Genomic DNA, 26,937 nt, shown 5'->3' with positions numbered 1-26,937 from the left:
ACTTATATTGCCACTGTCATCTAATACGTCACGTAAATAGCATCGCCATATAATTATAACTATGACTCTGATTGACTCTAGTTGTTTAGATGTCTCAACAACCTCGTTATCATTGCCCTTGCTTCTCACGAGAAAGCACTGGGTACGAGTTGTGTCCTGCCTAACTGCCAATCATATCTCTGTGAGAGAATTGCCAGTGAAAAACAGCTCAAAATTTGGTCGCAAATTAATCTCAGAACACCCCCATGGAGAGGATGGGCAGAACTCGGGTGTAAACCAACAATGAAACAGAAACTTTGGCATATTACATGTGTGTACATTTTAAGGACAATCGGCCAAACACTATTTGGGTGAAAATAGTCGTTTCTGTAATATTTCAGACGTTATTGCATTAGTATGCCTCAAATTAAAAAAAAAAAAAAAAACTTAGGTAAACTCTCTGTTGAGACAAAACCCTTATGCCGCTAAATAGTGGGAGTGATTTCGAGAACTTTCTAATTTTGCTGTGGTCGTGTGGAAACGAACTATATAGTGTAGTTGCATTTATTATTTTATTCTTTTTTGGCTCTGAAAAAGTATAATTTTACTTATCAAAAGGAACGCAGAAACCTGTGTGTATTAACTAAAGATAATTATGAACGTTTAATCATGTATTTATTATGATTTACTGATATCATTATATGACTGTGACATAACTCGCGATCCGTTGTAATTGGCTGATGGCAGGCCAATTTATCGCTATTTCTGATATGCACTGCAATACAAATTTATTAGTGCGCGCGCGTTCGTACCCCACTCAGTCATACTTTCAACGAGTATTAGACTACGAATAGTCCCTCTTCCGCTTAGTCCGTCGAGCGAGACCGTAAATAAACCGCGAGAAAAAAACGGCCGCGTGAACTCGCGCGGCTATTTTCATCTCGCGGTTTTCTTTCGCGTCACGCACGACGGGCTAAGCGAAAGAGGGACTACTCGTAGTCTAACACCATATGCAAGCGTCAAATATAACAAATCCTCCTACGGCTTTTCGTTCAGTTAAAACATTAATTCATTCGTTTTTCACAACTCGTCAGTTTGTTTATTTATTTACACATTGCCATTATATATTATATATTCAACTGTTACAAAAGACATGTGAAACCAGATTATACAGTAGTACCCGGAATTGATCTGCTCGGAAAATAGAGACAAACAACTTCATGTTTGGGTGCGAGGGACACGAGTGGATAGACGGAGAAGATTAGTCGCTCGAGAAACCTCAGAAGACAAATCGATCTCCTAAAATATCCTACTCTGAATGGGGTAACCACCTAACCTAACCGAGGTGGTTTGTTCGTCTATATGACCCCTAGAGCTATGTCAGCTGGGGTTCTGCACTCCTGTTAGGATCACCCATGTCCAAAAGTGCGAAGGGTAAACATTAGATGAAGAGTGATTCCTCGGTCTTCCGAGTTTGGCGCAGGGTTAACGACCTTGCCTCGTGGAACGATGCAGGACAAACTGGCCGGTGGTGTCGCCCCTTGGGCTGTAATGACGCCCTGAACTAAATAGGGCGAAATGACTAGAGGCTGTTTGGTTCAATGATAGCCTCCAAGCATCAGACTTACATCTTGCGTTAGAACGTGAGAACTATGGCAAAAAAGGAAGGGCAGCAGAAGTGGCCAGGTAGATGGGATAATATAGAATAGAAGTGCCAGAGACAAAGGAGAGTAAGTGGAAATGGATGATTTCATAAACACTGCAAAGTAGAGAGAGAGTGATGCACGTGGGAGACGAGAGGAAGTGCCACAAGAAAACACTATAGTGAGCACTACAGCAAATAGAGCCAATAACCACCGATCAGCAAGAGGATTTTTTACGGGTCGAGTTCATAAAAAACGCAAAGAGTTGACGATGGTACAAGTATATACGCCAACCAATGACGGGACGAACGAGGAAAAGCTAAAAAGATTGCATTTCAACTCAGTTTCAGTAGGTTTCAAGGCAATATGTCCACAGACACGACAGAAGACACGAAAAAAATGTTGTGATGGACGATCTGAATACAAAGATAATAATAATATAGAATAATATTGATGGAAGAACATAATAAAAATTTGAAGACGCACAGAAATGCTCCAAAGCAGAGCAAGCGATGGGTAGGAGACAAAATAGTTAAAATCAGAGAAAGGAAAGAGGCTTCATTTATTAACCATTCCATTAAACTTGCAGATCTTGCAAGGGTTAGCTCAGCTCACGTACTTTTCGATTTACTGGAAATATTTAAGAAAGCATCCGGCTTAACGATAAATTTTACCAAAACTGAAGGCATGTGCATGTATATTGGGTCCTCCAGGAATAACAACAACAACAACAACAAAAACATTTAATAGCTATATTAAATGGCCAAGATAGTCAATTAAGACCCTTGGGATCTTGTATACTTATGATCAAAAGTTGCTGCTTGAAAAGAACTTCATTGAAAATTTAGGCAAGATAAAGAAGCTAATTAACGTCTGGTCCTCCAGAGGGTTATTTATTTATAGTAAAGTTGTCATAAGTAAAACTTTATTTATCCTTGCCTTTGGCCATGTAGCTTCGTTAATTAATGCCAATCCCGAATGACGTGGTCAATAAATTGAATCGATTACTGTATAAATTGTTATGGAATGGCACGCATAAAGTTACTAGATTATCAACAATTAATAAGTTTTAGAAGGGTGATTTGAGAATGATAGACCTGGGATATACGATAAAAAAATCTTTGCGTCGGCCTGGTTAAAAGGATATTCAGCGAAAATGTACGTGGAAATATTATTTCCCACATCTTCTGGTTAAATCAGGAGAACTCCTCTTTTTCAACTGCAACTTTGACATTAGCGATTACACCATCAATTCTCTGTTTTATTCCGAACTTTCAAAGTGTTGGTCAGAGTATCGTGAAAACTTTGCGTCAACTAAGGATTGGTGTAACATTATATGGAACAACAAAGAAATCTGTATCAACAGTTCCCAAATCTTCTACCAAAACTTTTTTGATTATGTTATAGTATTGATAAGTGATTTGTTGTTTAATTTAAATAGCACTGAATTGTTTAATATTATTAAAAATAAGGTTAACAAAACAAATGCTCTTACCTGGACCGACCTTAGTCATGCTGCACCCCATGAGTTCAAAAATAATTTGATTCCAGCAACAATTTCATCCCCTTTGGTTATTAGTAATAATGCTTTGATATCACAAAGTAGAAATAAAAACATCATTATTCATTGTTAATAAATGAACAATTTCTTAGTGCCTTTAACAAGTTGATTATATGCTGTCTGCGTTGAAGACTGAAGTTGCCTGGTCCCACGCGCGCGTTGTGCACGTAAAAGTTGCCCAGTCTAGTTTACTAACTTAACATAATGGTTGCAGTTCATCTCATTTTTTATGCCGCTCTATCTGAGACCATTGTACATCTAATGGAACAGGAGACCAGTTAAGCAATTAAATTATTTAGTTTTATATTCGTCTAAAGAAAACAAGTCTGCAATGTGGAAAATCTCTCTAAAAGAATGCTACAAAATATCGTTATGATTTATTTCAAATAACATGGTTATTACAGGCATGAGGCGAGCTCGATCTCGCTATTTTTATTTTTATTTTTTTATTATTATTATTACTCTGATATAATAGTAACAAGCAACCGTTTATGAATTTATTTTCTTTTAGTTGATCCCTGCCATGGATACCACACTTTTAACACTACTGACAGAAACCTGGCTAATGAAGACGACTCTCATTCCTTGGACTGCGAAATGTTTCCAGAAGCCGGCTGGTATCGTTTCGAAGGAGCTGCAGGAACAAGATTGCCAACTCAGTGTAAACCAAGTCAAAATGAACCATTTCCAGTATGGTTGAATGTTGAGAACAACAGATTGCCATACAAAGGAGAAGGCGTAAAAAATGGTATCAAGGTCTGCCTTTTTGTGCGGGGAAATGGTTGTTGCCATAATTTTTTCAGAATAAGTGTAAAGAATTGTTCCTCCTACTTGGTCTATTATTTGCAAAAAATGCCTTACTGTCCGTACCGTTACTATGGCACTAACTAAACCAAGCAACTACGGCCTCTTTGTTTTTTTCTTAAATACAGCCGTTTCGAGGAAGGTTGTCCCTGAGGGAAGCACAAAAGCGTATAGGCAACAATACCAAAAGATATCGATTTACGTCGGCGCTGTTTGTAATATACATATGATATTGGCAGGCTTCGTTTCTCTAGCAAAAGTAGTTTCTACTAAGCAATGTTACGAGGATGCTCGAAGACTATAATTTGCCAGATCTTCACCATACTCCCTTATCTAAAGATAAGATTAAACACTAAGTAAATCTCGTTGGACAAAACACCATTTATCATATAAACACCAAGGAAATACCAGGAGATCTTTTGTGCGAAAACATGTTATCTTCACATGTGAAAAGATCACCTTCGCTATGGTTACATTATAAATCGCGCCTTTCGCAGCGAAATTGAAATTGTTTGGTATATCATTAGTGTTGATACAATAAATAGAACATTACATGGCTGCTTGAAGATACGAAATTTCTCTTCTCGTGTTGAAAAATATTTCACTCGTTCGCTGCTCTCAATCGTGAAAGGTTAGAAGTTTTCTTGGAGTAATGTGAGATTTTGTATTCCTTTGTAGTGTTTTGTTTTGTTTTGTTTGTTTTGGTTAATTCAGATTTTTGTTTTTGCTTTTGTTTTTATTTCATATACTGTACATATGTATATATAGGTAGTTTAAAATACTTATTCAGGGGATTTTCCTAGTGTGGCGCTGCGATGCTTTTGGTCACCTCTATCTCCTGTTTCTGCAATGTTAATCACTTTTGTTGAAGCAATTTCGGTCAAATGTAATAAATAAATAAATATTTAAATAAATAAATAAATAAATAAATACATAAATAAATAAATACATAAATAAATAAATACATAAATAAATAAACAAGTATTTTACAACACTGTAATATGTCTAAATTTATGAAAGTAATAATGATGTTAATAATAACAATGATGATAATGATGATGATGATGATGATAATAATAATATGGATGGATTCATTCTGTTTATTTGCCTTTTTACTTAATATACAGTATTTACAAATGTTTCGCTCAAATATAGAGGTAAATAACCGATTCCACTGCTTACAGTGCTCTTGTCGTCATGTTGCCTCTAATAATAATAATAATAGTGTACATAAATATGGCCACATCGTACTGAGAGTGCTATCTACCTCGTGTACTCTTAACAGAGTCCCTGTCATGCCTATACAACCCTTTGAAGTCGCTGCAATTGAGTCGAACGAGGCAAACAAAGCTAAATTAGAGTTTGAATTGATAATTTATCATTTGATTCGCGGCACTAATTTGGACAGGCTTAACCTCTGCGATTTCACCTAAATGACCTCACCATGTCTTTACTGTGGGTTAAATGAGCCAATCATGGTGACAAGAGCACGGTAATCAGTGGAATCGGTTATTTACCTCTATATTTCAGCGAAGAAGTAGCCCTTACGAGACATTTAATTTCAATATCTGTCTGGATTCGCAAAAACATAGCCACAGAATTTGACTTGTCACCGATAGTCTTGATACAATTCCGTCCTAGAGCTAGCTTTCCCATAAATAATGAATAAAAATAGATAAATAAATGAAATATGCGGCAAGACGTTCTCTATATTTCATGCTTGGAAAGTTTTACAAGCTCGTTTCATAGCGGAAGCAAAAAACAAAAACAAAAACAAAACAAATTAAAAACAAATTAACAAAAAAACACTTAATTCAGACTTTAAGTGGCAGTCCCGCTAAAAGCGGTCCACTCGACTTCGGGACCAAAAATAATTTTCCTTCATTTTTTGTCAGTGAAAAGGGTTTGACACATATATATATATATAACAAAGCAATTTATTATTTTCCAATTCCTTATTTTTGCTTTGCTGCGAGCCAAAATTGAATTTTGGCCGAACTGAGGTTGCCGACCGTGATCAGAAAGGTAAAATTCACCGATTTTGTGAAGCGTGCTACGTCGCCTAAAATGCAGCTCACGGAATTTCGTTTTCATGCGAATTTTAAGTCACATTCATTACTTTGACTGACGAAATATGGAAACTTTTCGAAAAATTCTAAGCTTATCAGCGAGGCTGGAAGACACCCTACTCCGAGGCCTTTGATCACCTACTAAAATTTAGCCAAGTTTGACGGGGAAAATCTCAAAAGTTGGGTCTAAATGAAGCCTGAAAAACACATCACAATAAATTTCATACCTTAGTAAACAGTTCTATATGTTCAAACCGGTGGGTATCTCCTTGGATTGCACGCGAGAACAGATTAAAATCTGCCACAGTCAGTGTGTTTACATAGCTATCGCTCGTGTCAAAGTCATTTGCATAACCCTAGCACCCGGTGAAAATACATCTTCTTCCGTTCAGGTTCGTTTGTTGACCTTCTGAGTAGTGGAAAATAGCTTCCTTTAATACTTGTGTACAATCTAGATCCAGTTTTGAGGTGAAGGTTGCGTTAAAGTTGATCAATTCTCAAGACTTGCGAGACTCCAAAAGTAAATAATGGCGCCGGTCTGCAGAAATTAACTGTAGCCGTCGTCCTGACCCTTCAATAAATTCTGCCGCAGAGGTAGCACTAGGAGAACAAGAAAATCGTAAGTTTTCATTTACCGTTTAATGGCAACTGAATCCTGTACTACTGCCAAGACTACTGGGAGCTTGAGGGCTATATGCCCGAATTTGAAAACCAACAACAATGACCACTTGCCGGTTGCATCGCTGGGAAATGAACCTGGATGAACACGACACGCTTGAATGGAACTATGTTTTGCGATGAATAATGGGCTTTACCTCTGTTTTATGCTTGATGCTTGTCTTTTAGTATCTTGCACAGCGCATAAAATAAACCTCGGGATCCGTTTATCGGGCCGTTTATACAACGAAAGTTGCACCAGCTTCGTCAAAATGTCACACAAGTTGTAACGTGACCAATTACCCGGAAAGGGGGTACTCCCTTATATGGGCTATACAGGTATCTGTATGTGAGGCCCCAAAGGGTAGGGTTTCTCAGCCGTCTGGGTCATAAATAGGGAATCGATTTTGGCCATTTTGGTTATAAATTGGGTATGGGTTTAGCACTCTAGTCTTGAATTGGGTATGTTTCTTAGCAGAAGCTACTTTTTCATCATCATCAATAAGATCTTCAACAAAAGCCCTTCATAACGTATGTTTACGACAACTGTGTCAGCCGCAACGGTCATAACTAGGCTATCGAATTTTAAGTCAGGTCATAAATAGGGTAGCAAAAAACGCAGATTTTGGCCATAAAGAGGGTAAGGGTTTTGGGAAGAGGGCCGCACAGTTCGGCCAAAATTCAATTTTGGCTCGCAGCAAAGCAAAAATAAGGAATTGGAAAATAATAAATTGCTTTTTTCTATATATGTGTCAAACCCTTTTCACTGAGAGAAAATGAAGGAAAATTATTTTTGGTCCCGAAGTCGAGTGGAGCGCTTTTGGCGGGACAGCCACTTAACCCTGCAATATCCTACATTGGCTTTCCAGGTGTCAATAAGCCGCCCACAGCCAATGCCGGCCCAGATGTTGTTGTGTATCTTCCAAACAGAGCTGCTGCACTAGATGGTTCCAGGTCCTATGATGATCACGGGATTGTCGAGTACGAGTGGTCACGTGACCCTAAGAGTCCTGCAGCTGGTGTAAGTGTTAGCATACGTCACGGTTTGCACATATTGAAAAGTTGAGCCTAAATTCCCCAAGTTCGTGTTAATTTTCTCCATTCTTAACCATCCTTGTTCCTTTATGATTTACTATTATTTCCTTAGTGTTTTTTTTGTTTCTAAGTAAACGCTTAGTTCAAGTTTCTTTCAATTTAACGGTAATTTTGTACGAGGTTTAAATAAGTCCACATGACGTGACTGAGCTTCTTTAAGACATTGCCCACTATTGATTCGATTTTTTTTGTCGACACATTGTAGGATGTTATAAACAACAGCGACCATCAAGCTGTGTTGCGCCTGTCTAACCTTGTAGAAGGAATGTACAAGTTTAGGCTCACTGTGGCTGATGGGAAGGGTCTCAAGGGAAATGATGACGTGGTACTTACTGTCAAGGAAGGTACGAGGCTCATTTCGATATTATTATACGATAAAGGTTTGATAGACCTGCACGAAAGAGAAAGTGCAGTTTTCCCCATGCAGATTTATAACTGTGTTATCAAGACAGAACGTTACGTTGACCAAGGGTTTTCTAGGCGCTTTCTTAACATTTTCTCACTTTGCAGATGAAAACAGTGCTCATCTTGTGGAGTTATATCTGGACGTGGATATCACCAAGTTCACAGAGGAGAATAAGGTACAACACACAGGAGACTCAGAGATGCCAATAAATACTTGCGCTTGCATTTGTATCTGGGCATGGATTTGTACTGTAAAAAATTAAAGCCTCTTTAGAACCCACATGTATTTAGAATGAAACCAGATTGAAGCGTGGTAACTGTGTATTTACTTACCACTAAATTAATTTCTTTTCGGTTTATCTTTTTCGGTTCAACAGGAACAGTTGATTCGTAAACTGGCGGTGATACTTGACGTTCAGGATGAAGACATCATAGTGGAGCATTTCAAAGAAGCTGGAGTTGGACACAGGTAAACAGCAAGCACCACTTAGCACACAAAAATCCCTGAAAGGAGTCAAGCTTTTCAAGGCGAAGAGATCTGAAAATGATTCTTGACTTGCAGAGTATCCTTCCTTTAGAGATCGACAAAGCGTGTACTGAAGCGTTCAGGCAATGGGGCATTTCAGTCCGAGTTGCCTTGAACCTCTGTTTCAAAACTAATTCTCGTGCAAAACTTTTCACATGAAAAATGAGTTTGATTTGCGTGAGAATGAATCTGTGAGCGAAACACATTTTCATAAGAATGTTTTTGAAACAGAGACCAAATGCAACCCGGAACTGGTTTAGTGAAAGGAGCTGCAGCGCCAGTTTTCTGTCACTATGCTTAGGACTTCGTCCACACTCCGCCGGAAGAATTTGAAAACGGAGGTTTCACTCTGAAAACGCATCAAATGTTTTCCGTCCACACTGCGCCAGAGGAATTTGAAAGCGCAACAATCACCGGTCATTTGGATTTGTGTTTGAGGAAAACTCGGTTAGGGAAATAACATGCCATCGCTTTCGAAGAGCTTCGTTTTCGAAATGTTTTCCGCCCACGCCAAAATGGAAAACCAAAAAGCTCCGTTTTCGTGATGGATTAGTGTAGACGGTAGGCCAAACGCTAGAAATAAAGCTGTGTTTTCAAATTCCTCTGGCATAGTGCGGACAAGGCCTAAGAATGATTCATGTTCGTTTGGCCAGTTTCCCAGTTTTTTTAGCAGTGTACCTGTGAATGCCTGGATTATTGTCTCCCAACTTTTTAATAAAGACGCCTAATTTCTGTTGTTTTTTTTGTCCCCACAGTCTGATGGTGATGTTTTACGTTAAGGACAAAGTTTTCGAAGCTAAGGACGGTTATGAAGTCGCTGGAATGTTAAAAGACAAGATTGGTAACGAGGAAGGCTTCTTCGAATTTGGAATGTTGAAAGGTCAACCTTACAGTAAGTGTCCACGTTATAAGCTTCGTTATGGCCAGCAACCCAAAGTCTCTTTTTGTCGGTTGTAAATCGTACACGTTCCTTCAAATCGAACTGAATTTCAAAGTAAAGGTTTACCGAGGCGAAGAGAGGATTACTTTAAAGTGTTTGGTTGGGGTGTGTAGCCTGCTTCTTTAACCCTGTTACCCTCTTTCAGTCGAAAATTATGCGATTTTCGAGAGCGAATTCCTTCCTTAATACATGATCAGCTACCATTTGCATAAACATTTGAGAAGAACTTCAAACATCATGTCCAGTTTCAAGCAAGAGGGCAGAGCAGATTCTATTTCACACAAAAATTATGCTTAAGGCTTATACCATATTTCACAGTAAACAGCTCAAAAACCATACCCTCTAGCTCCGCAGATATTACTTTAGTTTATATATGAGAATAAGCCCCCACCCCCCTCTCCTCTCCGTTTACAAACTAAGGAAGGCTACACGAAGTGATAACAGAAAATCAAAACAGAACATGGACGGTCACTGTTGAAAAACACTGAGCCGGATAACGAATAACAGATTGTTTCCAGATGGACCTCCGTGGCCCAGAGTCATGTTTCCACTGTACTGCACAGTCATATTGTATGTCGCTCTCTAGTTTCTCACTGTTTCCTATGTTTTCAGTTTGCAGGAATAACTGCTCAGGTCATGGCTACCGTGATCGTAGCACCAAGCTGTGTGTCTGTGAGAGTTTCTGGATGCAGGATTTTTTCAAAATTCACTTTGGCACTAAAGAGAGCAATTGTGGTAAGACTTTTTGTTCTCTTTTGTTTGTAGAATAAGCCTGTTGTCAACCATGCTCCTAAAGGTAACATCACTGCTAGAATTAATTTTCTGTCGTACGCTATCTCTTCTGTGAGCCGTTCGGTGTCACGCAACGCCTTTCCTCTTGTTTTCGTGAGACTGCGTGACAAGCCAAAATTATGTTTGTGTAAGAAGTTCCTTGCACAGTATTTTCCTTGTTGTTAAGAGTGATTGTGTCTTTCGCAGACTGGAGTATACTGTATGTAACTGTGATTATCTTTGGAATCATCATGGCTATTGGCGGAATAGTGTGGGCAATATGTTTCTGCATGGGAAGGTACGTATCACATGCAACACTAGTAATGTGTTGTAGTGTGACCTTAGATGACTGCAGTTATATCAAAGCTCACGATAGATCACTTAGGAGGTCAATTTTTACCCTCTTAACAAACACCCTTGGTTCATTTTCTTTCCAAGGTAAATTATATCCTGGCATGCATTTACTGAGTAATTGTTGTCTTACATGTTCATAAAACTTTCTCCTTTTTATGATGGTAGGCGTCGCAAGTGTCCAGTCTTTAAACGAAGCAGCTTTCCTTGCCGTTCTTCTCTGTTAGTACATTGTTTTTGTTCTTTCTGCCATGTCTTAAACGATTTTAGCTGGCATGTAGAAACAAATTGTAGTTTATTGTTCTTGTGAGTTCTCTGTGACTCTTACAGTCCACGCTGCTTGGAATCCTAACATGCAGTGTAAATACACAGTCCTAAAATCACCCTTTAGACCTATCTACACTGTGCTTGAAACAAAAGCTCAATTCTACGAATCTTCCTAGAATAATGAATCACCGTTGCCCAAGTCATGTTTGATTAGCTTTGAAGTGATAAAGTAATGCAGTTTCGCCTGTTAGAATATCCAGTTGTGATTTTAACGACATCTTGCTACTAGAGGCCGAATTAGGAACGTTGTCACAAATGGGATTCCCTTAATCCAAATTTTGTCATGGTCATTCCTTTCTATTCTACTCCATTCCATTCAACGTGTCTCCTCTCCTTGCCTTCATTGTTCAACACCTCCATTGTCGTCTGCCTTGTTTTCCCTCCTGTATCTGTTTCTTTCTATCTTTAGACTTCGTCGTAAGAAGATTATAGTCTCTGTTAACCCTCCTAGTACAGAGGATGCCTCTTCAACTGACCATAGGTATGCTGAAGACTTGCCTGGGTACAGGGTACTGCATGTAATCTGCATGACAAAACTGGCTTGAAATGTCTTTGACAATGCAAGCCTCTTCTGCCCTTGTCCTCAGGGAATGTATGTGCAGACTTGCTTGGGTACAGGGTACTACATGTAAACTGCATGACAAATCTGACTTGGTATGCCAAACCTTGTAAATGTCATTAAGATTGTGCGCCTCTTCTACGCTTGTCTTGTGGGAATCTTCGTACAGACTTTCTTGGGTACAGGTTAGTAAAGTGTAAGACAAAACTGGCTTGGTGTGCCAGATGTTCTAAACGTCCTTAAGAATGTTAGCTCCTTCTACCCTCGTCCTCTGGGAACTACTTAAAGACTTACTTGAGCACAGGGTACAGGGTAGTAAACTGTATGACAAAACTGGCTCGCTGTGTTAGGCCTCTTGTACCCTCGTCCTATGGGAATTTATATAAGCTGACTTGATTGGATAAAGGGAACTAAACTGCATGACTCCGCTAGCTTGGTGTACTAGGTCTTGCAATCATCTTCAAGACTAAATGTCTTGTGTCCCTGTCCTTGCCCTTCTGGACCGCAGTCTTGGCGTCAACAACAACAGCTTTATTACAACAACGTCGTTCTTGTTGGAAATGGTGTTACTTAATCTTGTAACTTGCATGAAATATAACGCTATTTACTTCTTCCACAGTTCTGTTTCCATTTGATTTTTTTTTTTTTTTAATTTCTTAGACCATCTAGAGGTCGAGTTAGATTTGTATGCCTTGGTTATCTTCTAACCGTTCTTGTGTTATTTTCTACTTTGTTTCTCATGATAAACACTTTATTTTCTTGCACTTTGTCACTTTGTTTTATTTATTTATTTCTTTTCCCCTTGCATTTCTTTTATTTTTGAAAGTCTTTCCATTTTTCCTTTTGTGGTTGTTTTTTGTTGATCGTTGTTGTTAATAATGATACTGTCGTTCTTGGCTACGTACAGATGAACTCAAGTTGTTATTCCAATAAGAAAGAAAAACCCAAACAGGTTGTAATAAATAAAAGAAAAAATAAAACAAAATATAAAGCAAAACAAAAAACAAGTAGGGATGGTAAAGATTTTAAAAGATTTCGACAGATTACAAAGGACGAAATTTAAAAAAAAAATTGAAGCCTTGGGAATGTGAATCACGCCTCGAGAGAACCAGCAAATTATAGTCTCCAAAACTGAACAGAGTTGCTTACTTAGGTCAGTTGGGCTTTGAGTGCCTTAAAGGTTTACTAGAAGTTATTGTTTGGGGTGTGATAGGGGAGCTTACTTTTTGTTGTGGTTTTGTTTAGGAGGCGTGGTCGTGGGAAGAGGCGCCATCGGTACGCTGTTATTGACGAGGACGAAGATGACAAGCTTGAGAGTATGGAGATGCTACCAAAAGGAGGTAAGCGACTCGAAGGGTTTGTCCCTTTTGCTGCTGGAATTTCGTTTGCTAACCTCTCTCTCAAATATGTTCAAGAGGCAGCCTGTGCAGGTACCGCTAAGAGTATTATTTTTGGGCTTCACATTATGATCACTTCTTTAGCCTCAAAAAACATTTTCAGTATCGATTGTTTTCCCTCGACCAATCACGCGTGATTTTGCACTTTTCCCGCCCTTTTCATCAACGTTTTCCCACACTCACCACCCATGACGTATTTTCCGCGCTTAGCACCATTTAGACGTTTTCCCGTGCTTGCTTGCCTCTAGTCTCATGTTTTCTCGTGCTTGCCATTGGTTTTCATGCTTGCTCTGAGTTCTGAATTGTCAATCATGTCATTGCCGCCATAATTATCGGCTCAGTAATATTAAGATTGTGCGCCTCTTCTACGCTTGTCTTGTGGGAATCTTCGTACAGACTTTCTTGGGTACAGGTTAGTAAAGTGTAAGACAAAACTGGCTTGGTGTGCCAGATGTTCTAAACGTCCTTAAGAATGTTAGCTCCTTCTACCCTCGTCCTCTGGGAACTACTTAAAGACTTACTTGAGCACAGGGTACAGGGTAGTAAACTGTATGACAAAACTGGCTCGCTGTGTTAGGCCTCTTGTACCCTCGTCCTATGGGAATTTATATAAGCTGACTTGATTGGATAAAGGGAACTAAACTGCATGACTCCGCTAGCTTGGTGTACTAGGTCTTGCAATCATCTTCAAGACTAAATGTCTTGTGTCCCTGTCCTTGCCCTTCTGGACCGCAGTCTTGGCGTCAACAACAACAGCTTTATTACAACAACGTCGTTCTTGTTGGAAATGGTGTTACTTAATCTTGTAACTTGCATGAAATATAACGCTATTTACTTCTTCCACAGTTCTGTTTCCATTTGATTTTTTTTTTTTTTTTAATTTCTTAGACCATCTAGAGGTCGAGTTAGATTTGTATGCCTTGGTTATCTTCTAACCGTTCTTGTGTTATTTTCTACTTTGTTTCTCATGATAAACACTTTATTTTCTTGCACTTTGTCACTTTGTTTTATTTATTTATTTCTTTTCCCCTTGCATTTCTTTTATTTTTGAAAGTCTTTCCATTTTTCCTTTTGTGGTTGTTTTTTGTTGATCGTTGTTGTTAATAATGATACTGTCGTTCTTGGCTACGTACAGATGAACTCAAGTTGTTATTCCAATAAGAAAGAAAAACCCAAACAGGTTGTAATAAATAAAAGAAAAAATAAAACAAAATATAAAGCAAAACAAAAAACAAGTAGGGATGGTAAAGATTTTAAAAGATTTCGACAGATTACAAAGGACGAAATTTAAAAAAAAAATTGAAGCCTTGGGAATGTGAATCACGCCTCGAGAGAACCAGCAAATTATAGTCTCCAAAACTGAACAGAGTTGCTTACTTAGGTCAGTTGGGCTTTGAGTGCCTTAAAGGTTTACTAGAAGTTATTGTTTGGGGTGTGATAGGGGAGCTTACTTTTTGTTGTGGTTTTGTTTAGGAGGCGTGGTCGTGGGAAGAGGCGCCATCGGTACGCTGTTATTGACGAGGACGAAGATGACAAGCTTGAGAGTATGGAGATGCTACCAAAAGGAGGTAAGCGACTCGAAGGGTTTGTCCCTTTTGCTGCTGGAATTTCGTTTGCTAACCTCTCTCTCAAATATGTTCAAGAGGCAGCCTGTGCAGGTACCGCTAAGAGTATTATTTTTGGGCTTCACATTATGATCACTTCTTTAGCCTCAAAAAACATTTTCAGTATCGATTGTTTTCCCTCGACCAATCACGCGTGATTTTGCACTTTTCCCGCCCTTTTCATCAACGTTTTCCCACACTCACCACCCATGACGTATTTTCCGCGCTTAGCACCATTTAGACGTTTTCCCGTGCTTGCTTGCCTCTAGTCTCATGTTTTCTCGTGCTTGCCATTGGTTTTCATGCTTGCTCTGAGTTCTGAATTGTCAATCATGTCATTGCCGCCATAATTATCGGCTCAGTAATAACGTTGGTATGAGATCATCCATCAATTTTAGTTATTTTTCCTCCAGGTAAATACTTGAGTACAAGCCTTATGTTAAGCGATACGGACGAGGACAGCGATGCGGAGTCGACTGTTTTTGAAGTTAAAAAGCGGCACATGAACGGCTCGGTGAATGGTTATATAAGGAAAGATACGTGATATAGAGTGCATACGAGCATCCTATATATAACATAGTGGTCAGCGTGAACATCCCAGCACGAGAGGAACGCGCATTCTGACAGTGGTGCAAGAGCTAACGGCAGTGATGACTTAATCATTAAGTTTACAGACTTGCCTGGCTTGTAGAAAGAAACTTAAAGAGAGATCACCATAAGAACCAAACATTGCTGTGTTTCTCACGTAGAAAATTTTATTAATATGCTGCGACCTCGATCAAGAAGGCTGGGAAAGATCACTTGGCCGATAATGGTAAAACATCTTTGGCCCTTTTCACCGCAAACACTCACTGTATGCATTCAACTTTGTAAATCACCCCCCGCGTATCTTAAATGAGACATTTTTCTTTGCACCTAAAAAGTCTTGCATTAGAGGACATTTTATGACTCGTTGTTCAAACAATTTGAACTTCTAGGGGGATTGAACACTGAACAATGAATGATTTTAAAAGTACGGATGAAGAAAAGTAACCACAATGAACAGTTTACTTAAAGCGTTGTTCCATTGCTGTGGGTATACTACTCTCAAATTTGGTAAACTGTTTTAACCTAAGAAATGTGTCAAATTTCGTATCCTAAGAGTGTTGAATTGAATTGTACACAACATAACGAGAGGGATGTTTATTATAATTATACAAATTTTACCTATCAAATGTCCAGCGAGATATTTCGCCGTATTACAAACAGCAGTTTGAAATTATTAATTTATTAGTGTGCAACACAGCAAGGATAATGTTGTTTGTAATATTATAAACTCTCTACCTACGTCTTGTACCTTTGCATAAAATGGTTCTTGTTGTGCGGCAAGAATGATAATAATGAACGTTTACATTCATTTGCAAACATTTTTTCCGTGTTTTTAACAGTCATGGAAATTAATTAAAGGGGCTCAGTCACAGCATTTTGAGTTATTTGGGCAACGTACAAAATTACCTTTTAATTGAAGAAAACACGAAAATTGTAGTTTATTAAGATGGAAAAACACCAAAGAGATAATAATAAATCATAAAGAAACAGCGATGGAGAAGGATGGAGAAGATTAACACGGATTGCAAACGACAGACTTGGAAAATTTAGGCTAAACGTTTCAAGGTGCGCAAACCGTGACGTAGCTTCTTAACGTAGAGACAGTAATTATTCCACAAGAGTAGTTATTACACAACATGCAACACGAGTGGCAATACGCACAACAACGCTTTTCCACTTACAGTGAAGCATTGTTGTGGGACAAGTTGTAGGAAAATGTTGCTCTTATCACATGGCTTTTATGTAACATACACTTGCATTTTTCATTTCATAGCCGTGCATTAAAACTAAAATGACGGAATTAATTTGTTTTGTTTAACTTGTTTGAGGCGTCACGCACTTCTCAGAAGGGTAAACCGGATTGGCTGAGAAAATAATAAAACAAACTAAAGAAACAGTGAAGCTAGCCCTTAGAACAATACGTACGAAGCATAAGCGATAGTGAGATTTAAGTGAATGGTAACCAAGGAGGAGTTGTCGTGGTGTTTCATTAAAATTTTACCAAGTAAGTTTACTCAGTATGCTAAAATAATCACTAGTTCGACTGTTTATATATAAAAGTACGCATTTTCTTACTTTTAAAACTCGTTTTATAGAACAAGGTATATCCGTAAAATAGATGAAACAAGGAGAACTTTAAAGCCTGGTTTTCAGCACAAGCGCAAGCACAAGCACAAGCACAAGCACAAGCACAAGCACAAGCACAAGCACAAGCACAAGCACAAGCACAAGCACAAGCACAAGCACAAGCACAAGCACACAAACGCAAGCAATAGGGATGACCCTATAGTGAAAACGAAGTTCGACGCAAACACAAGTACAAACAAAATCATCCGGTTTAGGCGCGCGCGGTAATCCGGATCCAGTGTTTTCAGTGACCAAACACAACCACGTGTGGTAAACATCCTTGTGCTTGTGTTATGCCTGAGCGGTATTTCGTTTTCACTTGTTGCAGCGCAAACGCAAGCATTAGCGCAAGCACAGGAAAAAGGAAACATTTTGAACCTTGTCCTTGTGCTTGCGCTTGTGCTTATGCCTGTGACAAGGCCGTTTTCACGGTGAAATAAGACTACATATCGTGTTTGCGCTTGTGCTTAGCGTCGCTGGTGAAAACCAGGCTTAAGCGTCTCGGATACACGAAGGAAATTTTGTGCATGTCAGGATATAGGCAAGCATATATTTATGTATTGTTCTTGTCTCGGGACAATTTCAAGATAATTTGCTACAGTAAATTAGCAAAGATGAATGAATAAATAGGTAGAGTTTTGTAATATTAGCATTTTGTCATGTCTTCTTCATTTTTAAAGCTTTGTATGCCATTTTGGGAAGATCTTTGGAAACCACACGATGTGTTTGAAATTCATATAAACAGTATTAACAAGACATGTTTCGGATGAAACATCATCCATCGTCTATCTTAAAAAATTTAGTTTTAAAGAAACTCTTAAGCAGCAAGGAAAATTAATGTTACTAAAACATCGTAAGGAGATATCAATAACAACATATGTTCATAATTGTAAGACGCCCTAAGTTTCGCTGTTGTCGTCTGCTGTTACTTGCAAAAAAATACGGACGTAAAATTTTTGGACGTTTTATTTCGGACGTAAAATTTGCGGTACCTTTTATCTAATTTCGGATAAATTTCGGACAACAATTTCGGACATTTTGCTGAAACACGAAACACGAAACACGAAACGAAACACGAATTAGACTGAAACAGCATCTGTGAAAATAATAGTTTTACTGCACCTTGAAGGTTTTGCGACTCAATACAATGAAGAGAAAACAACACAAATGTTATCATGCCGTTACCCCACTAGGGTTTGCGCCCTGAAGCCCAGTATGAAGGAAAGTAAGAGCGTTGGGGTTACTTCCAAGATATATACTGCACTAACTATTTCGGACGCTTGAAAATTTTGGACGGTTTTATCTTCGGGCATTTTTGCCCGAAATTAAAATCGTCTTTATTTTTTTTGCCAATAATGTACCCACCTTTGTTTTGTGACCAATTACCAGGCCTCCTTGGCGGTATAAAAATACCAACGTTCCAAGCGCATGCAGTTTCTGTAATTGGATATGATCAAAGAAGTAGGGAGACCCACGCCAAACAGTATAACAGGAAGTGGAGTTCTTCCCGCCCTTCCGCCCTGTAAGTTCCAGGATAAACATGGAAGAAATTCAGTTTATCAACCCTCGACTACATTTTGTGAAAGTATGCACACACACGAGGGTAAAATTCTGCGGGACTAGTCCTGATGATGAACGGCTAGGAAATAAGCATTACACTGGCTGGCTGATTTACTTGTGTTCAGAATAGTTTGGAATCGTTTATCAATTTCGTCATCATTTAACAAAAATAATAATAATAATAATATTAATATTAATAATAATATTAATATTAATAAAAACCAGAATAAAATAGTAGTGGCCAGTGCAAGGGGCCTATAGGGACTGGAAAGTTGTTCTTCCAAATGTTTTCCGAAAACCGACATATAAGCCCTCCATCTTCTTTATCGGGCTAACTTGATTTGTTTAAGAACTGCGCCCTCGTCAACCATCACGCGAAAGAAATCTCGAGCACAAAATCTTATTGTTAACTACTACAGCAGAGCCCCATGGCTAAGAAAATTTGGCACTCCATCGAGTCAAAAAGTTGTGATTTTCACTTTGTCCATATACAACCGTACGCACGCCAGCCTCTTGTGACAACAGACTAAAGGTTTGCAGCACAAACCTGCAATTTTGTGTATTTTAAGAGTTTCAAGAGCAGCGCACTGTAGGTTTTGTGCTGTAATCCGTAAGAGTGCGTACTTCAACTATTATGCTACTCGCCTTCGTTTTCTATTAGAAAACTCGGGGTCGTAGCACGATTATTAAATATTATCAAAAAATTGTGAAAAGAGCGGGTAGCGTGGCCGAGTGGTCTAAGGCGCTGGTTGTAGGCATCAGTCATTTCGATGGCGTGGGTTCGAATCCCACCGCTACCACAAAATCATATTTTGTGAAAAGTCGTTCGGGATCTAAACTGATCTGCAAAAATCCGATAGGCCTGTAGAAATGTTGTCGTAAGATACACAGCAGCAAAATGCAATGATCGACTTTAGAAACTTAAGTAGTATTTTTTCGCACTCAGCGTCGTAATTTTGCTGCAATGCATAAATTTTGCACAAAAAGGTACCTATTGAATGAATGAGTGAATTATTTAAGTCTCAATGGTATTTAGCTTAAAAAAAATAATAAATAAAAAAATAATTGGGACACTATTGAAACACCTCCTTTGGGTATTTTGGGTATTTTGGGGTATTAAAATGGCAAATTTCTGCCAGCAGGTTCTGAAACTTCCAGACGGGCCGGGTTCTTACTACACATGCGGGATTTTACTCTACTACCGTAGTAATAATTCGATCCAGTGTCCCGCGTCAGTGCCACGCCTCCTATACGTGCTGTCACGAGCTGCTGCTCTACAAACACGCGTTCCTACGCAACCAATGAGAGGCAAAAACGAGGAAGTTAATTTATCTGTCTCAACTGACAGATACAGCTTCAAAACGGTCAGTAACAATAGCAGTGTTTATCATAATGTATCTTCTCCTTACCGGTTCACACATGTTTTCTTGAGTAATATTCTGATAATTTTGTGTTACTTCGGGAACATTGTCTGTAGGTTATGGACATTTGACATTTGGACTGGTGTCTCTTCAGACTATGGGATTAATTGCAATTAGTCGATACTGCCGCGTTGTCAAACCAGAAAAGTACACGATGTTGTTCAAAAAACAAAGAGCTTTGCTGTACATTGCTGTTGTTTGGTGCGTAGCTTTCGTTGGATCTCTTCCTCCATTCTTATTCAAAAACGGCGGATTTGGGTTTCAGCCGGGCAAAGCGATGTGTTCGTACACATTTGAAAGCAATATTGCTTATACTGTGTTTATTGAGTGCGTTTACATCGCAGCACCCTTAACTATAATCACATTCTGCTACGCCAAAGTCTTTAGTACTGTGTCTAGATCAAATCAACTATTATCGAACGCAGATGATCTCCAGCAACTCAGAGCGAATGTGAAAAAAGGAATAGTGACCAAGACTTTAGCATCAGTCACGGTCGGCTTCATGTGTTGCTGGCTTCCTATCTCTGTCACAGATAACATTGACGCCGCGCGCGGGGAACGCACTTTGCCGCGACAGGTGTACCTCACTTACGCGTTCTTGGTTTATCTAAGTGGCACCATCAACCCCTTCATATATGCTGCAACAAATATGCAATTCAGACGGGAATATAAGACAATTTTGAATAAGGGGATGTCTTGCTTCTGTTGTGATCTAGAAAACCATAGTTAGTGGAGGGGACGATATAGGTGAATTTTTATTTCTTTTCAAAGCTCATCCTGATAAACTTCCTCAAAGGTAATCGATCCACATTGAATGAGCTATTAGCAATAATCACCTTGCGCCATTACGTAAGCCTATTATAAGCAGGTGCTCGAGTAACAATAGGAAACGAGTTTGAGTTCACGCGCGTGTACTAGTCGAACGTATTGGCTGCACGAGAGGTCCACAAAAATTATTGTTAGTTCCGTTATCAGCATGAAAATTTCCCATTGGCTTAAAGCGACCAAAGGAAATAATTCGAGAGTTCAATATGTCAGACTAGTCGCGTAGGCAGCATAATTTGTAATGAAAAAACCGTTTTGTTCAAAACTCTTTCATATCCAGTTGCGTGCAATTTCGGTCGATTAAATAGAATTTTAGCGGAAGGGTACTGGGGCGACATAAATACTTGCCGAGGGTTTTACGCGCAAAGAAAATTGAGAAGAGTTATGCTGCTAAGGCGAATGTTGCTTCCGCTGAAAAAAAGGAAAACAAACATATAAACTATTTCGAGATGCCCCAATTACGCAATTCAGCACTAAACTTGCTTTTCACCGTGACATCTTCAAATGTTATTTGATGAAAAAGGTGCTTTCTGGAAAACTGTAAAAGCTTAATTTAAGTCTTATTGCAGAACACGACAAAGTGTTATTACAATTTACGACAGTTCGGATTATTAGGAGACATTGAGACAACATGTAACGTAATATTGCAATTTGTGATAGCTGCCTTAAAATAAAACAAAAAGAAACTACAACTAACAATATGTAAGAAAACTTTTCGCAGACAGTTTTTTTTGGCCCATTACTCCTAAGTGAAGGCAAAGTCTGCTTAGTTTTACTAGCTAAGTGGCCCATCAAGCCGGAGCTTATCCCTCTTTCTGTAACCTGAAGCCACTATGGGAGAATTTCTACTCCCCCCTGGATGAGATGCTAGTCTATCATAGTGTTACCCCCAGCATTAAGTTCAGCAGTACCCATTTATAGACCTGGGTGTAGAGAGGTACTGCGAGTGTAAAGGGTCTTGTCCACGAACACAACACAATGTCCCCGGCCAAGGATCGGATCCAGACTGCTCGATACGGAAATTAGCGCACTAACCATGAGGCCATCGCACCTACCTGGCCCATTACTAGGCAGACGACTAATTAACCTGAGGGTAGTAAAGATGGGGGGGGGGGGGGGGGAGGGGGTCAAGATCTTGTCTCACGGAAAATAAATTGGTCCTTTCATAATTCACGGAAAATAAAAAATCGCCATTTCACGTTCCACGAAAACAAAAACAAAAAAATGGCATTTTTGCGTAACTCCCAAGGACTCAGCCTTGTTATTTAGATATCTTTACATTGGTCCATATCTTTTTCTGCGCGCAGCAAAAAAGAACAAGAACACGAAGGGGGATGACTGTCCTGTCACGACCACGCACTTTACGTAATTACTAATTACGGTCGAAAGTAATAAAAGACACAACCAGAATCACAGTTTACGACGAATTAAATACTTCTTTCTCATTTCACGGAGAATTATTTTGGAAAATCACGGTTCACGGCTTCTAATAAAATCACGATTCACGAGAAAAGAACAAGTCATTTCACATTTCACGGGAAAAAATTAGGACATTCGCGAATCACGAAAATACCTTTACCACCTTCTAACCTGTGGTCTGTTTTCACCATCACTAGCAAAACAAAAAAGACAAAAAAACAAAAACAAAAAAAACAGACAAACTTACAGTTTTCTTAATATCCTCTTTATTTAGGTTTCTCAATCTATTTTTCAATACCGCTATGAAACTTACAACAAATTCGTCTTTAATTTCTAGCGAAATTATCAAGTGGGTTTCTTTAACGTTCTCTACAGTAGTAAGCCTAGTCGCTCTTTTCATCAGCCACGGTTTAAATCGCATTGTGGAGGGCGGACTCAATCTGGGTACACCGACGAAAGAAAAGCGGCGGGAATATGCATATGACCAGTGTAGTATGGTATTGTGTCACAGTAAAAGTAAAGCAATACTGAATCTTATCTCAAGTCTCCTCGATACAGAATACGGAAGAAGCACTGACTTGTCTCCTGTCGCCTCTTGTGTCGTGGAGGGCGATAGTCGCGAAACATGTAGTCCGAGAGATACTATACTCCGAGAGATCGTTCAAGGGAAACTTCAAGTCAATAAGTAACATTAGCGTTGTAGCCTGCGACTCTCTTAATCAATTTTCTATGCTGTTCCAGATGTTAAGCTCCACCTATATTTTAACTTGTGAATCGACATTTCGAAGAAAATACGCAAAAATGTATACGAAATATGTTGCCCTGTAGACTATTGATTAACTACCTTCTATTTCTTTGTTTTGTTTTGTTTTGTTGTTGTTTTATTTTGTCATGCTTTCTTTTGTTTTTGGAACTCAAGTAACTACTTCTGAACCGTGTACTTATTACAGAACTGGTTATATGCCATCAGCAAACCTCAAAAAACCACGTCATGGATTAACTATATTCCATATTCCATATTAAAAAAACCTGAAAATTATGATAAAATGTATATTTTTTGGCTGTGTAACATCTAATTTTACCAGTATTTACTCTAGTACCGGTATAATCAATGTAAGATAACGATTGATAAGCAATGTGTACCACGTTAAACTAGATAAAGATAGAGAAACTGTTTCTTTTTCTCAGTGCAGAGGTGGACTGAATTGAAGTATCGACGTTTCTGAATCACTTCTAATCGTCTTTCTTTTTTTGGTAAAAATTTGAGGTTTACTCACTACGTACATGTAATAACTATATTTTATGACTTAGTTACTGCCACAATAGCGGAGATTACAGGCCGGTGTACCGTTGAAGTAATACACTTAGAAAGAGCCGCAGTTTCTCACTTGAATGTTTCTGGACCAGTTGCAACAGTTTGAATTCCAGTGAAAGCAGACCTGCCTGGTGACTTTGCCATCAGCCACTGTAGGATGACCACCATTTAACCAGCCTGGTGCACTAGTGTCACACCTGTTTATAGGAGGACATGAAGTAGGCATTCTAGTTCCCGCAGCTCCTTGGAAACGGAACCAGCTAGGACCAAGTCCATTGTCACATGAGAAGCTTTTGTAGGTGTAAGTCACATTCTTGTCAGCACTGGTCAAAGATTGATAGTTTTGACATTCTGAGAAATAAAGACATTATTACAATGAAATTTAAGGAGGTCATTCCAGCGAGTAAGTTTGAGAAGACACCGAAAGTACGTTTAACCGTGGATCTCGTGTAAAAAACTATGTGGATTTTACAACTATATGTAACAAACAAACGGAACAATTCAAAGTTAACTATGCAAAGAGCAAAATGTTGTGTGTTTTTTGTGCATGCATTCTGTTCTTATTTAGCTTTTGTAATTTCTTAATGTTAATGTGTTGATTGCTCTGTCAACAAAGGGTGAGATCATACAGCACCTTGCATTAATTCCATTAAAAATTAAAGTAATAACGATAAAAATAAAATAAAATAAAATGAGCATAACCCTAAAAGTAAGACGACGCGTTGGTCGCTTGATCATGCTGTTAAATAACCGAAATATGTAACAAACAGACACGTTTACGAGACAGTATGCAACTTTCTTCAATCAACAGCACTTATTGACGTTTAATTCTCTACTGAAATACGTGTCCCTAGCCCGTCTTACGAATGCAGAAGGCTAGGAAAACATTATATTTACTTCTTTTAATGAAGAATAACTTTTTCAGCGAAAACGGTCAATGTACAGCAAAAGGTACATATCTAGAGGACATTAAAAGGTTATGGTCAGTTACAGCTCATTTTAGCGCCATAAAGTACATCCATGCGCTACGCGTTTGCTTTAGTTAAGCAATAGACCACTCTTTCTATGGGTTTACTGGCGCATAGTTAGTGGAGTCCCCTCCACTAACTATGAGAAAACCTGCAAGATTTCGAAACTATGTCTTACTGGAGTATTTCAGTCACAACTGAGTTCTTCAAAAGATCTCGGCATTACTTTCATCCTTTTCCAGGCTTCGTTGTACGTTGCTAAATTTAGCTTAGTGCTTTATTCAACTCCTACGGACAACGTTTGGAATTCATTGCTATGATCTCGAAAGGGGACATACACCGATTGCAAACATGGTGACGATAGCACCAAAGCGGAGCTTTTTGGTAGCAACCGTTGCTAAGGGCTGGCCAGTTCTGTTTTCCTAGGAATTTTGCAGCTTTTGCACTTCGCAATCGGATGCAGAAATCGAAAGGAAAGCTGGTTTAAGGAGATATGTCGTCGAAATATTCCTAACTAGATATTTGGGGAGCTGTAAAGGTCAGTATTTTTACTAAATCAGCGTTTGCATTTTTATTGTTATGCATTGTTATGCAGATTTGAGCGTTGAAAACGCAACACAATGGCGACGTATTTTATTGAAATGCATCTTTAGCTTCTACTGTACGTTGTCTGTTTTCAACGTGAGCATGGACAGACCTCTGGAAAAGATGCATGTAAACGAACTTAAAGAACTTCTTCGCAGCAAGAATGTGAGCCTCAAAGAATTAACAGTGAAGGCACAACTAGACTGTTTAAGATTTCATGTAAGCTTTCGTTGAATAAATTTTGAAACCATTTTAATAAGCCTACGTTTAATAAGCCTACATTTTAATAAGCCGACTATCCCATGACTGTAAAGAGTCTGGCTTGACTATCAGCATCAAAAAGACCAACATCATGGCCCAGGACACAGACTCCACTCCTGTCATCACCATCGACAGCACAACCCTTGAAGTGGTGGACTCTTTCGCCTACCTGGGCTCCACAATGACCAGCTCCCTCTCCCTTGATACAGAAATCAACACCAGGATTGCCAAGGCCGCTGCAGTTATGGCAAGCGCGTCTGGGAGAACAGCCAGTTGACGGTAAATACCAAGCTCCGTGTCTACCAAGCCTGTGTCCTCAGCACTCTTCTGTATAGCATCGAGTGCTGGACATCCCACGCCGGGCAATAGAAGCGGCTCAACAGCTTTCATCTCCGCTGTCTCCGACGCCTCCTGCACATCAAGTGGCAGGAGAGAGTAACCAATGCTGAGGTTCTTGAGCGAGCTGGCATTCCGAGCGTGTTCATGCTACTCATGCAAAGGCGTCTCCGCTGGCTCGGGCATGTGCGTCGCATGGACGATGGCCGCATCCCAAAAGACATGCTCTATGGAGAGCTACGCGAGGGATCCCGCCCTGTTGGCCGGCCAAAGCTCCGCTTCAAGGATGTTTGTAAGCGAGACATGAAGAAAGCAGAGATTGATCCAAACACACGGGAAGAAGTAGCTGACATCAGAGTGGCCTGGCGACATGCAGTATCTTCAGGAGTCGGGAGGGCTGAGAATACCAGAAATGACCAGCAGGCCTTGAAAAGAACCAGAAGGAAGACCAGGGCTGCCTCAATTGCAGCACCATCCTCCTTCGTCTGCGTTATTTGCAACAGAGACTGCCACTCCAGAGTGGGACTCTATAGCCACTCGAGACGATGCTCTGCATCGACATAGCGCTACACCATCGTCTCCAGAGACGAACGGCTGCCGACGACGACGTTCGTTTCATTATTTCCTTGTATTTGATGTATTGTTGTAAGTTAATATAATATTAGTATTAGAATTTTAGGTTTAGGGTCTTAGACATTTTATTGGAATTATTGTACCTGATGATTTTTTTACGGTGTATCAATAATGATTATTAAAGATCAAAAGACAAAGAAAGATGACAATTTTAAGATAGGCGTCCTCTATTAACTTCCTAGAGCGAAAGAAGTATTTCCAAACACTTCACCCGCAGCGACGACAAGCGTTCAGCAAAATGAAAATGGCGATCAAGGGAAAGCAGCCTCTTCTGTTCAAACTAAAAAGAGTAATTCAGAAATTGTTAGAGAGAAAGAAGAAAAACTCCGGTTCTGTCCCCAAGAGATAGATATGGACAAAATTTTGGACGACTTTCCCCTATGCACGTAGAATTCTATTGTGAAGTATGTTAGAAACTCTGTTAAAAACATTCAACATTCCCCTGACTACATGGTGATGAAACCGTTTGACCGTGGTGCGAATTTTTTTTTTTATTGAAGGATATATACCTCCACAATGTTTTAGTCGAGCACCACAAGGGAAGCAAGACCTTTTGCTTCAGAGGCCTTTACTATCGAAGTCTGCGGGAAAATGAATCCCCGCGTAATATTAGGTTAGCAATTTCCACTAAAGAACCCTATATGTCCCTGCATCATCTTGCACCAGTGTACCTGGATCTCTAGGGTTTTTATAATCATGCTGTGGGCCTAAT

The 26,937-nt window shown here is 39.3% G+C and overlaps 2 protein-coding genes, 2 long non-coding RNA genes and 1 other non-coding gene across 6 annotated transcripts in view; all 5 read left to right on the top strand.

Annotated features, from left to right (window-relative positions):
- Nucleotides 1-5,081, top strand: part of LOC149104710 (uncharacterized) — a 14,854-nt gene extending 9,773 nt beyond the window's left edge. Inside the window, exon 2 of the long non-coding RNA XR_016201225.1 lies at nt 3,695-5,081. This is a non-coding gene — a long non-coding RNA (uncharacterized LOC149104710). The remainder of the gene's footprint in view (nt 1-3,694) is intronic.
- The window catches only part of LOC149104702 (uncharacterized), a 158,788-nt gene that overhangs the window by 101,137 nt on the left and 30,714 nt on the right, over nt 1-26,937 (top strand). The gene's annotated exons all lie outside the window — the stretch shown is intronic.
- Nucleotides 6,302-13,236, top strand: LOC149104709 (dyslexia-associated protein KIAA0319-like protein). Its single transcript, XM_089271322.1, has 9 exons — nt 6,302-6,317; nt 7,583-7,734; nt 8,014-8,152; nt 8,319-8,389; nt 8,591-8,682; nt 9,495-9,631; nt 10,292-10,414; nt 10,658-10,748; nt 12,933-13,236. The coding sequence occupies exons 1-9, from the start codon at nt 6,302-6,304 to the stop codon at nt 13,219-13,221; spliced, it is 1,110 nt and encodes a 369-aa protein (XP_089127448.1). The 3' UTR covers nt 13,222-13,236.
- Nucleotides 14,492-17,551, top strand: LOC149104708 (uncharacterized). The gene is made up of 2 exons (XR_016201300.1): nt 14,492-14,652; nt 15,102-17,551. It is a non-coding gene; the product is annotated as an uncharacterized LOC149104708 (long non-coding RNA).
- On the top strand, nt 19,181-19,262 carry Trnal-uag (transfer RNA leucine (anticodon UAG)). The gene has a single exon. It is a non-coding gene; the product is annotated as a tRNA-Leu (tRNA).

The sequence above is a fragment of the Orbicella faveolata genome, unplaced genomic scaffold, assembly GCF_042242905.1.
Source record: "Orbicella faveolata isolate gen_17 unplaced genomic scaffold, um_ofav_v1 contig_34, whole genome shotgun sequence".
Lineage (NCBI taxonomy): Eukaryota > Metazoa > Cnidaria > Anthozoa > Scleractinia > Merulinidae > Orbicella > Orbicella faveolata.
This window is presented reverse-complemented; position numbering and strand designations above follow the sequence as displayed.